The following is a 13,902-nucleotide window of genomic DNA, read 5'->3' as shown; positions in this document are numbered from 1 at the left end:
AAACCTCTGGCTCTTCAACACTTCATTTGTTCAATGTGGCTTGTTAAGCTACTTAAAAGCCCCAAGCCACAGTTTAATGCAACCCTCTCCCCTAAAATGGATTATCCCATACCAGAAGCTGCCCTGGTGTTCACTTGTCTCAAATCTATTTGGCGTAGGATATCCTTCCCCAACCTGGTGCCTTCCAGATGTTTTGGATCACAACTCCCATCAGCCTCTCTGGCTGGGGCAGATGATATTGGTTGCATAAAACATCTGGAAGACACCAAGCTGAAGAAGGCTAAATAAAAAAATTCCTTCAGTAGCACCTTAAAGACCAACTAAGTTTTTATTTTGGTATGAGCTTTCGTGTGCATGCACACTTCGTCAGATACACTGAAACAGAATCCACCAGACCCTTATGTATATTCAGAGGGTGAGGGGGGTCTGAATATACATAAGAGTCTGGTGGATTCTGTTTCAGTGTATCTGAAGAAGTGTGCATGCACACGAAAGCTCATACCAAAATAAAAACTTAGTTGGTCTTTAAGGTGCTACTGAAGGAATTTTTTTATTTTGTTTCGACTCAGACCAACATGGCTACCTACCTGTAACTGAAGAGGGCTAGTTCAGGATAACTTTGCAAGATGGTTTCCAAGAATGAATTATTGCTACTATGATTTATGGTTTAAAACCTGCTGGATAGCCCAGTTGGAGCATGATGCCAAAGTTGCAGGTTCGATCCCTGTAAGGGACAGTTGCATATTCCTGCATTGTAGGAAGTTGGACGAGGTGATCCTCAGGGTCTTTTCCAACTCCATGATTCTACTTTATAGATTCTCTCTCCACCCCATATTAAACAAATGGGCAGCTGCATCTGTGGACAGGAGAGACATGGGGCACAATACTTGCACTGTTTCCACAATTGCTTCACATGCAGTCTGCTGTGCTGGATCAGTGCAAGAGGAGCTTTCGCTTCCATGCATACTGAGGCCATTTCCAACTTGAACTGGGGAGATGAGTATCTGGTCCTGCCCAGTGCACAGCAGAAAGGACCACAATCCACAGGACCAACTTCTACTCCGGCGCAGAAGTCTACCCTACTTCTCAGGCACATATTCCCAAATATCAGTCAGTTCAAAATGAAAAGAGATAACTGGTCTCATTTGCTGAATGTGCAGATAAAATTGCAACTTAGCAGTAATGGATGGGCATTTTTCTTCTTCTCCCCCTTCTGGGTGTTTTACAGTCGAAGATAATAGCCAGTCTCAAAAGAAGAAGATTACAGTGGAAGATCTGTTCAGCGAAGATTTCAAAATTCATGACCCAGAGGCTAAATGGATAAGTGGTGAGTCTTATAACCATATATGAAAATAACTTCTGTTACCTCTTGCACCACTTCTGTTTCAAATACCTTTCCCACCAACCCTTTTGTTTCACTTCCCCGCTATCTGAGCAAGGTTTCACAAAGTGACTCATCTGAATAGCTGGCAGATCAGAGCGGGGAGTGGGAGGATATATTATTTTCATGCCATAGAAAACGGGAACTATTTGTAATTTCCAAAGGATTTTTAATTTATTTATTTTTTTAAAAAAAGAAAACTTGCCGGAAACACGTGGGAAGATGATAGCAAGGTGAAGGCAGGTTTACAAAAAAGGTAAAGGACCTTGAGACGCTTGGGAAGGAGGCAGTCGCCGCTAAGCTGATATTGTGATGTGTGCAATGTTGCAATATTTGCTCCTCTTCCTCCCGGTTTAGGGGGCCGGGAGACCCGCTCCCTCCTGATCCTTTGCCCTTCGGCAGAGGCACTTTGGAATCTGGCCCCTGCTGCTGCCGTAGGATGAGAGCAGGTGAAGGACCCCTGGAAGGTTAAGTCCAGTCAAAGGCGACTGTGGGGTTGTGGCGCTCATCTCGCTTCAGGCCAAGGGAGCCAGTGTTTGTTCACAGACAGCTTTCTGGGTCATGTGGCCAGCATGACTAAACCGCTACTGGTGCATGGAGCACCATGAAAGAAGCCAGAGTGCACAGAAACACCGTTTACCTTTCTGCTGCAGTGGTACCTATTTATCTACTTGCACTGGTGTGCTTTTGAACTGCTAGGTTAGCAGAAGCCGAGACAGAGCAACGTTGGCTCACCACTGTTGATCAGATTCAAACCGCCGACCTTCTGATCAGCAAGCCCAAGAGGCTCAGTGGTTTAGACCACAGCGCCACCCACAGTGCCCTAGACAGATAGTTAGAACCTGACTGCACAGGCAGATAATATTTTAATACTGAACATATGAGGCTGCTTTGAGCTGAGTTGGGGATTTGGTTCCTCTAGGAACTGGCAACAGCTATCCAAGATCTGAAGAAGAGGCCGTTCCTAGGACTTTTGAACCGGAGGTGGCAGAAACAAGACCTGGGACCTTCTGCATGCAATGCACATGGTCTGTCACTGAGCTATTCCCCCTCTCGCTATTTATTATTGCACATATTAATATTGCACAGTTTTTGAAGAATAAAAACTGAATCCTTTTTGGAAGAAATTTACCAGACCCATAAAAATATTATTCAAAGTTTTACTTGCAGAACTTTCTTCACAACATCAACTTTACATCGAAAATATCCATATAATGTCTTGTGCTGTCCAGCACAGGCTCGGCATCTTGCAAAATATGAAATAATCCAAATAGACCTAACAGGAATAGGTCCTCAAATCCCACCTGTCCTTTCTCTGCATTTCACTGCATTCTAATGTGGGTTCCTTTTATTAAGAAATGGTGAGGAAAGTTACACATAGCTATGGCTCTTGTGTCTGGCTGAGGAGAATGGAGTCATGTGTATGGCGGTTTTAGCAGAATGGGATTCATTGACTGAGTTTCCATTCAGGTTGAAAAGACCAAAGGTTGGTCAAGCACTGAAAAAGATCTATAGCGGACTGTCACTGGGAAAGCCATTATATAAATGTCAAGCAGGTTTTTGAACTGAATGGCTTGGCCTTTCATTGTTACTGCTTTATATTATGACGTGTCAAATTCTGACTTCAGTTACTTTTGGCACAAAAGCTCAGAGGGTCTCTGTGGCATAGCACAGCATTCTTTCCGATTTATGAGGGCTGTATTACAGGGATGGGCGTCTTGCAGAAAAATATTAAAATGCCATCCTTTTCATCAGAGGTCACTGGAACAATTTTGCAGCCTTAATTAGTTATTGCATCACCCCTGTGGGACAGGCAAGTTTTATTATTGCACTCATTTTACAGCTGGGTAAACAACAAAAACAGAGTGATGAATCTTTAAGGTCATCAGCAAGACAGCAGATGAGGTGGGAATACAATATGGTGCACCAGACATAAGCTGGTACACTGCTCTGTCTCCAACAGGCTTCAGCTCCTTACTAACAGCGTTTTCCAGTCTCTTGGATTCATCTTGCAGGCTCTCCAGAGAAACTGTTATGTGGTAGCCTAACGTAGCAGAAAACAATGTTGGAGACTGTGCAGAAAAAATGTGCATTTATGCATGAATTATAAAACTGTTTTATTTGCAAATGCAAGAAAACAATTTGAAATGGTCCTTGGCAGAGGTTATATCAAAAAATTCCCTGAGAAGATGTTTGAAACTTTACAAAACCTAGCTTCAGAAGACCAGGAAGTACTGGGGCTTCTGATGGTTGTTACCGTATCACAATGCACAGGCAAGGTACAAATGGCAAAAGACAAGTAACTTGGGGCTCAGCTAGATTGGTAAAGAAAAAGTGTTTTATATGCATTGTATATGCAATATATAATGCATTGTATATGCAATATAAGGGATGCGGGTGGCGCTGTGGGTTAAACCACAGAGCCTAGGGCTTGCCGATCAGAAGGTCGACAGTTCGAATCCCCGCAGCGGAGTGAGCTCCCATTGCTCGGTCCCTGCTCCTGCCAACAGTTCGAAAGCACTTCAAAGTGCAAGTAGATAAATAGGTGGTGCTCCGGCAGGAAGGTAAACGGCGTTTCCCTGCATTGCTCTGGTTCGCCAGAAGCAGCTTAGTCATGCTGGCCACATGACCCGGAAGCTGTACGCCAGCTCCCTCGGCCAATAAAGCGAAATGAGCACTGCAACCCCAGAGTTGTCCGTGACTGGACCTAATGGTCAGGGGTCCCATTACCTTTACCTTATATGTAATATAACAGTGACACCAGATGGTGTTGTGGAGGCCTGTCTTTCCCTACCAGATTTCCCTGAATGAGTTTACAACACGTTTAACTGAATCACTTCTTTGATGTGTCTAGATCAGGCATCCCCAAACTGCGGCCCTCCAGATGTTTTGGCCTACCACTCCCATGATCCCTAGGTAACAGGAATAGTGGTCGGGGAAGATGGGAATTGTAGTCCAAAACATCTGGAGGGCCAAAGTTTGGGGATGCCTGGTCTAGATCCAGCCTTGGAGAAGGCTTGGATAAAATGCAACTACAAAAAATATTTATACAGGTGTTTCATTTGCCCTTTCTCCCTCCCCTCCAATGCCCCTAGAAATAAAAAGGGAAAGCAAACTATTACAGTTTTAGTGTTCTCTGTGCCCCCCCCCCCAGCAAGATTATTCTATGTCTAGTCATGTCACTACTAGGCTTTGCTTACTCTCTTCCACATGATCAACCCCTACCTGAAGAGTTACAGTAACAAACAAGCAAACGACAACAGCAGTTCAGTAATGAGCTGCAAGTAATTGCTTCTTTTATTTATGCAGATTGCTTTTCTGCCCGATCCCAAGAGCCTTTGGGATAGTCCATTCACAAGAGCTGTTGTGACATAGGCTAAACTGTGAGATGGTGGTTTGATGAGGATGAGCAATAATTTTAATCTGGAGCTTCTATGTCCAAAGATAACATCCCAGGCAGTAAACAAGCACTCTCTGTCTTTTTAGTGCATTGCTTACTAATGAAATTATGAAGAAGACCCTGGGGGCTCTTTTGCAGATTAATGTTGAGCTTAATGGACCAGAAGCCTCTTCTTCTCTTGCTGTTAATCAGTTCCCAACATGATATTACACATTATATTGTGTGACCAAGAACCTGAGCCCAGGATGGGAGGCGCCATAGCTCAGCACTGGAGCACATCTTTGCATGCACAAAGTCCCAGGTTCAATTCCTGTCATCTCTAGTCTGAAGTGTATCTTATAGCACTTGTTAGGAAAGACCCTTTGCCTGGGATCTTAGAGTGATGAGCCAGTCAAATGGGATTGTATCCAGTGCAGCGCTAAATTGAAGTTACTTAGCAGTATACTCTTTCCACTGGCGAAAAAATTTGCGCCAGCAGAACAGTCATGCCCAAGAGAATCCAGAAGTGGGTTTCTGGTAGCTCTGTTGCACAACGGATTGTTGCATTGGATTCCTCTGTTGTGCAACATTATAACTCGCCCATCTGCTAGTGCAAGAACTATCTGACATAGAACACTGAATGAAGGCCATGGTAGACAACTTTAGCCTAGACTTTATACTAGTCTGACCTAGTATAAGGCAACTTCTTTCTTCATATGATGTCACTGTGAAGCTATACAATTAAAAGCAGTTTTGATTCTTAATTAGTGGGCCGCTGGGGTCAGGGACAGGTTTATTTGACAAATATGGTATGTGTGCTCACTGGTTTGGAGGAGTCCATCAGTTATTCCACAATAAATGAGGTTATTTATTTTCCATTTCTTTATGTAAGTGCCCTCAGACTGACAGCATGCATTGTGAATTTATTGCACTCTACTGATAAAGCCACAGAGGCTTCTCAAATGATGCTCAGAGGCATGGGCAGGCCATGAATTATTTATGGCTTACTCTGCATAATACTTAAGAGCCTTTATAAAATGCACAAATACTTTCAAGATTTTTTTATTTTTAAAGGAGCCCAAATTAAAGTGGCACATAGCCAGCTTGTTTTTCATTGGGGATGTCACTCCATGCTGAAATACAGACTTTATATGTAGGCTGGAATTCAGTTCTCTGTGTCTTCTAGTTAGCAAAGAATACTTGTTGACATGCTGTATTTAGCAAATGTAGATCTTCCTTCTGTCATGGAACTCAATGCATTGCTTGTGGGACTTCCATACAGTTTCCCAAGCTGGAACTGACCAGGCCCAGGCCAGTTTAGCTTTAGCAAGTTGGTTGTGCCATGCACCCTTTAACAGGAGTTGAGACAGAACTGCATTAGCCTATGTGTTGGGTGGGAGGGATTCAGAGATTTGGAGGTAGTTTCTGGTTAAGCTGGTGTTTGCCACACTTCAAGCTGTACTTGGGCAAAGCTCCCATCAGTGCAACAGACAAATTCAGGCAGTTCTTGGATACCGCCTGTGACATCTTTATCGACAAGCAGCACACTTTTCTCCCCCCCCCCCATGGGAGGGGAATGTCTGTACGACTGATGCAGAAAGCATTGGACTCACTCTCAGTTGACAAGTTCACAGAATTGTAAATCTGGAGGGTACCAAAAGGATTGTCAAGTTCAACTCTTCCCTTCTTTTTCTCTACCATATCAAGCATGGCAGAGCCATCCATCCATACTTCCCCACAGATTGGCTTAGATCTGTGGTTCATAGCTGCCAAGTCTCCCGCTGAAAAATGCGGGATCAGCAGCGGCGCAGCACCGGAAGTCGCTTCTACGCATGTCTGGACATGCATAGAAGCAACTTCCGGTGCCGCTCTGCCCGATTTTTGGTGCCAAGGCATGGGCAGAGCGGCACCAGAAGTTGCTTCTATGGATGTCCAGACATGCGTAGAAGTGACTTCCAGTGCCGCGCTACCCATGTATGGGCACTGGAAATCAGGCGGTGCCAGGACCCCAAATGGCGCCTCCCTGCCAGGTAAGAAATCCGGGGGATTTACGGGATTTTTTCCAATCCGGGATGCCAGCGGGAAACGGTTTAAAATACGTGAAAAACGGGAGATTGGCAGCTATGGTTCATTCGTGACCGACTCTGGGGTTGCGGTGCTCATCTTGCTTTATTGGCCGAGGGAGCCGGCGTACAGCTTCCAGGTCATGTGGCCAGCATGACAAAGCCGCTTCTGGCGAACCACAGCAGCACACAGAAACGCCGTTTACCTTCCTGCTGTAGCGGTACCTATTTATCTACAAGCACTCCTGTCACGGGGGGTTTACTGGCTACTCCAGAGTAACGACACCTCAGACCTCCGTGTCTTTTGGATTTTTATTGTGCATATTATTTACAGTGCTGCAGAGCCTCATATCATCACGTCTAGCTACTGTCTCCAGATTCACCCAATGCCTGTTTCCGGGATCTTTGCCAGCATAACAGTCTTGGAGCTCCACCTCTCCTTTCTCTGCGCTTGCGTGATGCAAACCTCCTGAGTTCTGGTAGGAACTTGAAGGGACGCCCCTTGGCTTGCCCTCCGCTGGAGTCGCCTGAACTCTCTTTCCCCTCCCTGCCTGCTGGCCTTGGCAGCAGGACTGACTCTCTGATGCTGTCAGAGCCCCGGCGCCCTCTGCTTCCCAGCTTCTCTGTCCTCCTCTATCTCACTGGAGCCTCCCTCCTTCCAGGCACCTTGCTGTAAGGGAGGTGGTCGGCTTCTGCCCGACCCCTCCATTACAACTCCTAAAAATCCTTGATGTATAAATGCCTTAAGAGGGTCCTTCCTGGGGATTTTGTCTTTATTTTAGACTTAACACTCGTTGCTCTCATCCTGGGGACCTATCTACAAATCTCCCTGATACAAGGAGATCACTGTAGCAATTCACAGGTACCCTGGCCAAGTTTGTGCAGCTTTTATAAAGTTAGTCTCATAATCCAGAATTTCTGTACCAGGCCTGTTTTGAGAGTCCTGCTAAACATTGTGCCAATTGTTAATGGTGATGCTGTGTATCATCATTAATCCAACCTTTGCATTGGGTCTGAGATTTAGCCGATTGTCATGCGTTGCCACGGTGGCTTCCCAATGGCCAGTTCCCATGTTGCCTCAGTATGGAAACATACTAATTATGTTGTCCATACTCAGACCAGTGTCTGCAGCTAGACAGAGAGAAGAGATGGGGAAGATCGCATGGTCCCCAATAGGATCGTAGCTTCCATACATTAATTGAGACAATGTGCACACCCTTTTCCAGAAACTATCACACAGTCTCAGTGGCTTATGAATTGGGCCATATGTTTCTTGTGTGTTCCAAAACACTTTAGTTGAAAACGTTTAATGCTTAAAAATAGCCGCAGCATAGATCACTTTTGAGTGAGCAAAGGGCAGCCAAAGGGCAAGGGTGGTGAAGTGAAGGTCAGTTTTGAAAGGCCGGGTGAATGTGGTCACTGATGAGGATGGTTTTATAGCAGAGGGACATCAACTGGTAGCAAAGTCATTAGCAGAAAAAGATGTGACCTGACAAAGAGGAAAGCAGGTGGATGCACAGAAGTTGGTGAGCTGGGTCATGAGGTTCCAAATTTGATAGGACAGAACTCCTCAGCTGGCTTCCTTGTTTAGTGCCTGTTGAGTTTGACAACAGTTCATGCCTGAGGTTTCCCAAGTTAACACCATGGAGATTCATTGTGTTTTGGCTTAAGGTTGGGTGATATGAAAGTTCTTTGGGTTGTACTTGAACCTACTGGGTTAGCTTCAAGATACTGGTGTTGGTGTACAAACTCCTATGCAGCTTGCAACTAAAACATTGCCTCACCCGCTACATACTTAACCAGTTACTGCATTCTGCAGGAGAAGGCACCCAGCAGCAAAACCATTCTGCACAATGTTGGAATCGGGCCTTTAGTTCGGTGGGACCTGCCCTTTTGAACTCCCTCCCGTTGCATTTCAAAACGGCATTTTGTTGGCATTTTGTCGCCTGCAAAATATGTTCCTCTTTCTAAAATATTTATTTCCAGTTGGTATCTGTCCTAAATCTCAGCTGATTTTATGTACATGTTGTTGTTGTTTTAAACCAGGCATAGGCAAACTCAGCCCTCCAGATGTTTTGAGACTACAATTCCCATCATCTCTGACCACTGGTCCTGCTAGCTAGGGATGATGTAGTCCCAACCTTTTATATATCTATTGGTTTTAAACCTTTTATATATCTATTGTTGTGGTTGTTTCTAATCACTTTTACATGCCATCGTCTTCATCTGTTTTTATATATGTAACTTTTTTACTTGTCACATTGTAAATAGCTTTAAGACTCCTCCTGGGAAGTGACTCACAAATTAAACAAATAACCTGTGCCTGCGTGTCACATAAGACAGTAATGAAGCTCCAGACTAACTCCCCACTCCTCAAACCTTCCCCGCAAGTCTCTTTATGCAATTTATTCCTCATTATCCAAATAGCATCCTGATTGAAATGGTCCCTCCATTAAAAATTGTATGAAAGATACACTGTCCATCAGAAGCCTTGTTTATTTCAGCAACAGCAGGATGCTACATGTGTTTCTTCACAGTGTGATGGAACACAACCTTAGATTGATTCTTTTCCGGTGCCATGCTCCTCCTGAGATTAAACAGAGCAGCTCTAAGCTTTATAGCAATCAGCTTCATACAAAGGACTTCCTTTCCCTTTCATCTTTTTGATACCATGTCCTTGTTTCTTTTCCCTGTAGTGGCACCTAAGCTGTGATAGCTTTGTTGTTTAGTCGTTTAGTCGTGTCCGACTCTTCGTGACCCCATGGACCATAGCACGCCAGGCACTCCTGTCTTGAGCTGTGATAGCATCATCAAGTAAAAAAGAAAGAAAGAAATGAATTAGTAGAGACGGGTCCATTACAGTGAATGGGGTGTTGGTGACATTTGGAAATCAGATGGTAGCTCACCATACTTCAGCCAGTGTGATGTATCACCAGAGTATTTGGAGCCCCAGCAGAGTCTTCAGAGATTTCCTGCTCCCAGCAGAACAACGTCTTATAGAATTTAAGGGGGAAACTCCTCTCCCACAAGTAACAAAGTGTTTATTGTCTCTAAACACAAGACAAAGCGAAACACTACTATCTACAGTTCTTCTGGTCTTAGAAGTAAATCTCCATATGTCTTCTTCTTCTTTGGTGATCACTCATAGCCAAGTCAGATTGTCTTCTATAAACACAGTTTTAACAATGAGTCCGTAAGCGACTGTGGAGGCCAATTCTGGATCCGCACGTCCTTCCACAGTGGGGACATTGGTTTCCCGGAAGGAGTTGATCATGGTGTGGACTTGCCAAGCATGCCTTCCTCTTAGCATGTTTCTCCCTTGTGTCCTGAGATCGAGTATCATACCTTTGGTAAAGGCTGTTCTCCAACTGGAGTGCTCGCAGGCCAGTGTTTCCCAGTTGTCGGTGTTTATACTACATTTTTAAAGAGACAGTCTTTAAACCTCTTTTGTTGGCCACCAGCATTACGCTTTCCATTTTTAAGTTCGGAATAGAGTAGTTGCTTTGGAAGACGATCATCTGGCATCTGCACAACATGACCAGTCCAACGAAGTTGATGTTGAAGAATCATTGCTTCAACACTGGTGATCTTTGCTTCTTCCAGTATTAGTTCGCCTGTCTTCCCAAGTGATGTGTAAAAATTTTCGGAGACACCGTTGATGGACTCTTTCGAGCAGTTGGAGATGGTGTTTGTAAGTGGTCCATGTTTCACAAGCATATACAGTGGTGCCTCGACTTACGAATTTAATCTGTTCCGAAGGCACCTTCATAGGTCGAAAAATTCGTAAGTCGAAAAGTGCCATTGGAAACGCTATTTCCCATAGGGATGCTATTTTCCATAGGGATGCATTGGAAATGGAAAAATTCGTAAGTCGAAGCAACCCCATCTAGAAATTCGTAAGTCAAAAAACCCCTATCTAAAACCACCACGGTTTCTGTTCGGATGTCGAGTAATTCGTAAGCACGCGGCCATTTGCCCCATTCGTAAGTCAAAATATTCGGTTGTTGAGTCGTTCGCAAGTCGAGGTACCACTGTAGTAAGGTTGGTAGCACAATAGCTTTGTAAACAAGCATTTTTGTTTCCCTGTGAATGTCCCGGTCCTCGAACACTCTGCACTTCAATCGGGAGAAAGCCGCACTCGCGGAACTCAGGCGATGCTGGATTTCGGCATCAATGTTGGCTCTTGTGGAAAGGTAGAAGAAGTGATCAACATTTTCCAGTGTTACACCACTGAGTTGGATTTGTGGCGCTGCAGAGGGGTTATTTTGTACTTGTTGGTGCAGCACTTTGGTTTTTTGTACATAGAGATCCACTAACACTATCACCATGCTAGCCGACGCTGTTGTGTAAAACCCACAGCTACTGTCCTGAAAGCAAATAGGACAGGACAATACATAATAAAAGCAATGCCCTCAGCCAGCCACTGCTTTCTCACAGCCAGTCCAAGCTTCCTCCTCTGCCTCATTGTTGCCTTTGTAGAACTCAGCAGGGAAGAGGACCAGAATTAGTTGGCTCTGCCTATCAACGGCTCTGTCTCCACCTACTGTTGGCCTCCATGACTTTCCCACTAGCTTCCTCAACTTGCATGAGCCACCGCTTTTTAGAATACTGGTGAGGTTGGGATCTGTATATGGTTTATTTTGGAGTCGGAGGGAAAGATTCATTACATTCTCTAGATCTGCCATCCCAGGGTTGCACAAGTTTTGCTTATCTTTCAACCTTTTGCCACGAAGTCGTGTTTTTCAAACTCTGTCCCTCACCTTTGTGTGGTCTTCTTCAACCCTGCTGAAGAGACCCCAACAATATCATTATGGGGTAGGAGCCTTGGTGAAACAGCATCACATTTGATACGATCATTTCCTTGTGTCAGACAAGATGGAATCGTTGCCATTGCTTTGTGTTTTCAAAGGGAGCCTCTTTTTATAAAGGATGACAGTAGGAGTGGAAATAGTGTTTGATGTAGACACTTGAAAGATGTAGCTCACACACATCTTCTGTCTGCTATAGAAACACACACTGAGTCTTGGAGTTCAACAAAGGGAATCAAGTTTTTATTTCTTCTTAAGCCTCACTTTTTCCCCCTAGCTTGCTTTGTGGGTGTGCACACATTTGAAATAAACTAACTTCTGTCAGCTCCAGCAAAAGTACACTATACAGAACAGCGATCTATAGTGTATATATATACCATGTATGTCTCACCTGCACCTAATTGCTTCCATTTTCCTGCTGTGAATTTTAAAGATGGATAGGGAAGCTTCCTGTGAGTCTTATCAAAAGACTTGCTTACCTTGACATTATTTGGATATCTTGCCCAAGCAGAAGTCTCAAGATTTGACCTGAAATGTTATTGTATGCAAAACCTAGTCACCAGAATGCTGGACCAGGTGGCCATTAGCTTGATCTGGAAAATTCTTCTTTTGCAAAATAGTTACTTTATTCCTCATCTGGTTTCCTATACTCTTCTGATGCCTTTCTTCCCCCTAACATCAAACAATCCTTATCTCCCTCATCTTTCTCAAGCTTCTTTGACTCCACTGGAAGAAGTTCATTCTCTGAAAAACCCTCAAAATTCATTCCCTGGAAGCTGTGGTCCCTGTTGACCTTTTGTTCCCCTGCAGGAAACCTTGATTGGTTCTACTTGACCTTTCCTCTCCTATTACTGCTGTTTCCCTTTCCTCTCTCCCTCCCCTTCTGTGCTTCTTTTACAGATTGTAAACCTGCAGATAAGGCAGGGAATATTTTTTTTAACCACCTAGTAATGTTTAGGCACTAAATAAGGAATAAACATTATTAATGATACCATTACTCCTACTTTATGATAGCTGCATGCATTTTAAGCACCTGCAATAATTGCATTCAAATTAATTTGAAAGGGCTCGTTTTACAGTAATGTCTTGCAGAGCTTGGACTGCGTCCGGGCGGAATTGAGACAACCAAGTGGAGTCAATGAATAAAACTGATCTCCCATCAGTTTTGTGGTGGAAATGAGCATGGAGGGAAGCTCTTACAGCTTCATCTAAGAGCTGAGGAAGAAAGTATCAGCGTTTAAACAATGAAATGTGGCCGTAAACAACTGCTTAAGAAGCAGGTGATCAAAGCATATGACTGACTGGACATGTAAACAAGTCAGTGCTGCAGCTGAATAAATAACAGCTCCAGCATGGAATTCAGGTAGTTAACTGCAGTGTTGTTGCAGCTGACTGCCCAGATTTTATGCTAGTTGTGTTTTCATCCGTCTGCTGCGCTGCTACTCTAGAGCAGGCACTCTGCATCAGGTAGACCTTGGAGGTAATCTGGGGTGATGACAAGAGGGAGATACTGAGCACTCTCATGTGCAATTTTTTCTTCCAGCCTCACTGTTGGGCTGGTCAGAATCAGTGTTCGAAACTCCCCATTCACAAGTCGCATTGCACCCATGTGTGAACTGCTTACACGCAACCCAGGCAAGATTTTTGGTTGTTTCCTTTGCGTCTGAGCCGGTCTGTGAGAAGCGGAGCTTTTCTTTTCTGGCCTCAGCGCCGCCTGAGTCCCGCCTCCGCCTCCCCACCTGCTTGCTTCAAAAAGACTCCTTGAGGGTTGGATGAGAAGAGAAGGGGGTGAGTGTGAAACACTGAGCAGAGGCGGTGCCCCAACCCCAGTAGAGCCGCATGGCTGCCCGTCTGGGGGTAGCTGCCTGGTGGACAAGCAAGAGGAGCGACACGTTTATGATCATTCGGGCAGGGAGAGGAGGTGGCCGCCAGGAAGAAGCAGCCCCGGCTCTGGCTGTGACGGCGCTAGGAATACACCGCCGCCTTTTCCCTCCCTTCCTCCGTCCCTTTTGCTCGCTGTCATCTCACCCACATTCATTGAAACGGGTAGACCTTGCCTACGGAGAGACGCAAGACCTCTTTTCTCACGTGTTGTGAAACTCCCCCTACCCCTACCCCTTGCTTGTTGTGAGAAAGAGAGGGAGCCTGTCCACCTGTTTGCTTTTGCATTTCTCTCTCATCTTAAAGGAGGAGCTGAGGAGCTGGAGGCTCTAAAAAGAGTGGGGAGAGGCAAGCAGTTGAAGCCTCGCCTGTGCAGCATTCCCTATAGTA

General features: G+C 44.8%; 1 protein-coding gene across 2 annotated transcripts in view; it reads left to right on the top strand.

The window, feature by feature from the left end:
• The window catches only part of DPP6 (dipeptidyl peptidase like 6), a 508,150-nt gene that overhangs the window by 356,940 nt on the left and 137,308 nt on the right, over positions 1–13,902 (top strand). For both annotated transcript variants that reach the window (XM_060280914.1, XM_035129463.2), the window contains exon 3: positions 1,229–1,327. In XM_060280914.1, coding sequence (XP_060136897.1) covers positions 1,229–1,327 — 99 coding nt within the window. The remainder of the gene's footprint in view (positions 1–1,228; positions 1,328–13,902) is intronic.

This window comes from Zootoca vivipara, chromosome 12, assembly GCF_963506605.1.
Source record: "Zootoca vivipara chromosome 12, rZooViv1.1, whole genome shotgun sequence".
Taxonomy (NCBI): domain Eukaryota; kingdom Metazoa; phylum Chordata; class Lepidosauria; order Squamata; family Lacertidae; genus Zootoca; species Zootoca vivipara.
The sequence above is the reverse complement of the archived record's forward strand: the minus strand, read 5'-3'. Positions and strand labels throughout refer to the sequence as shown.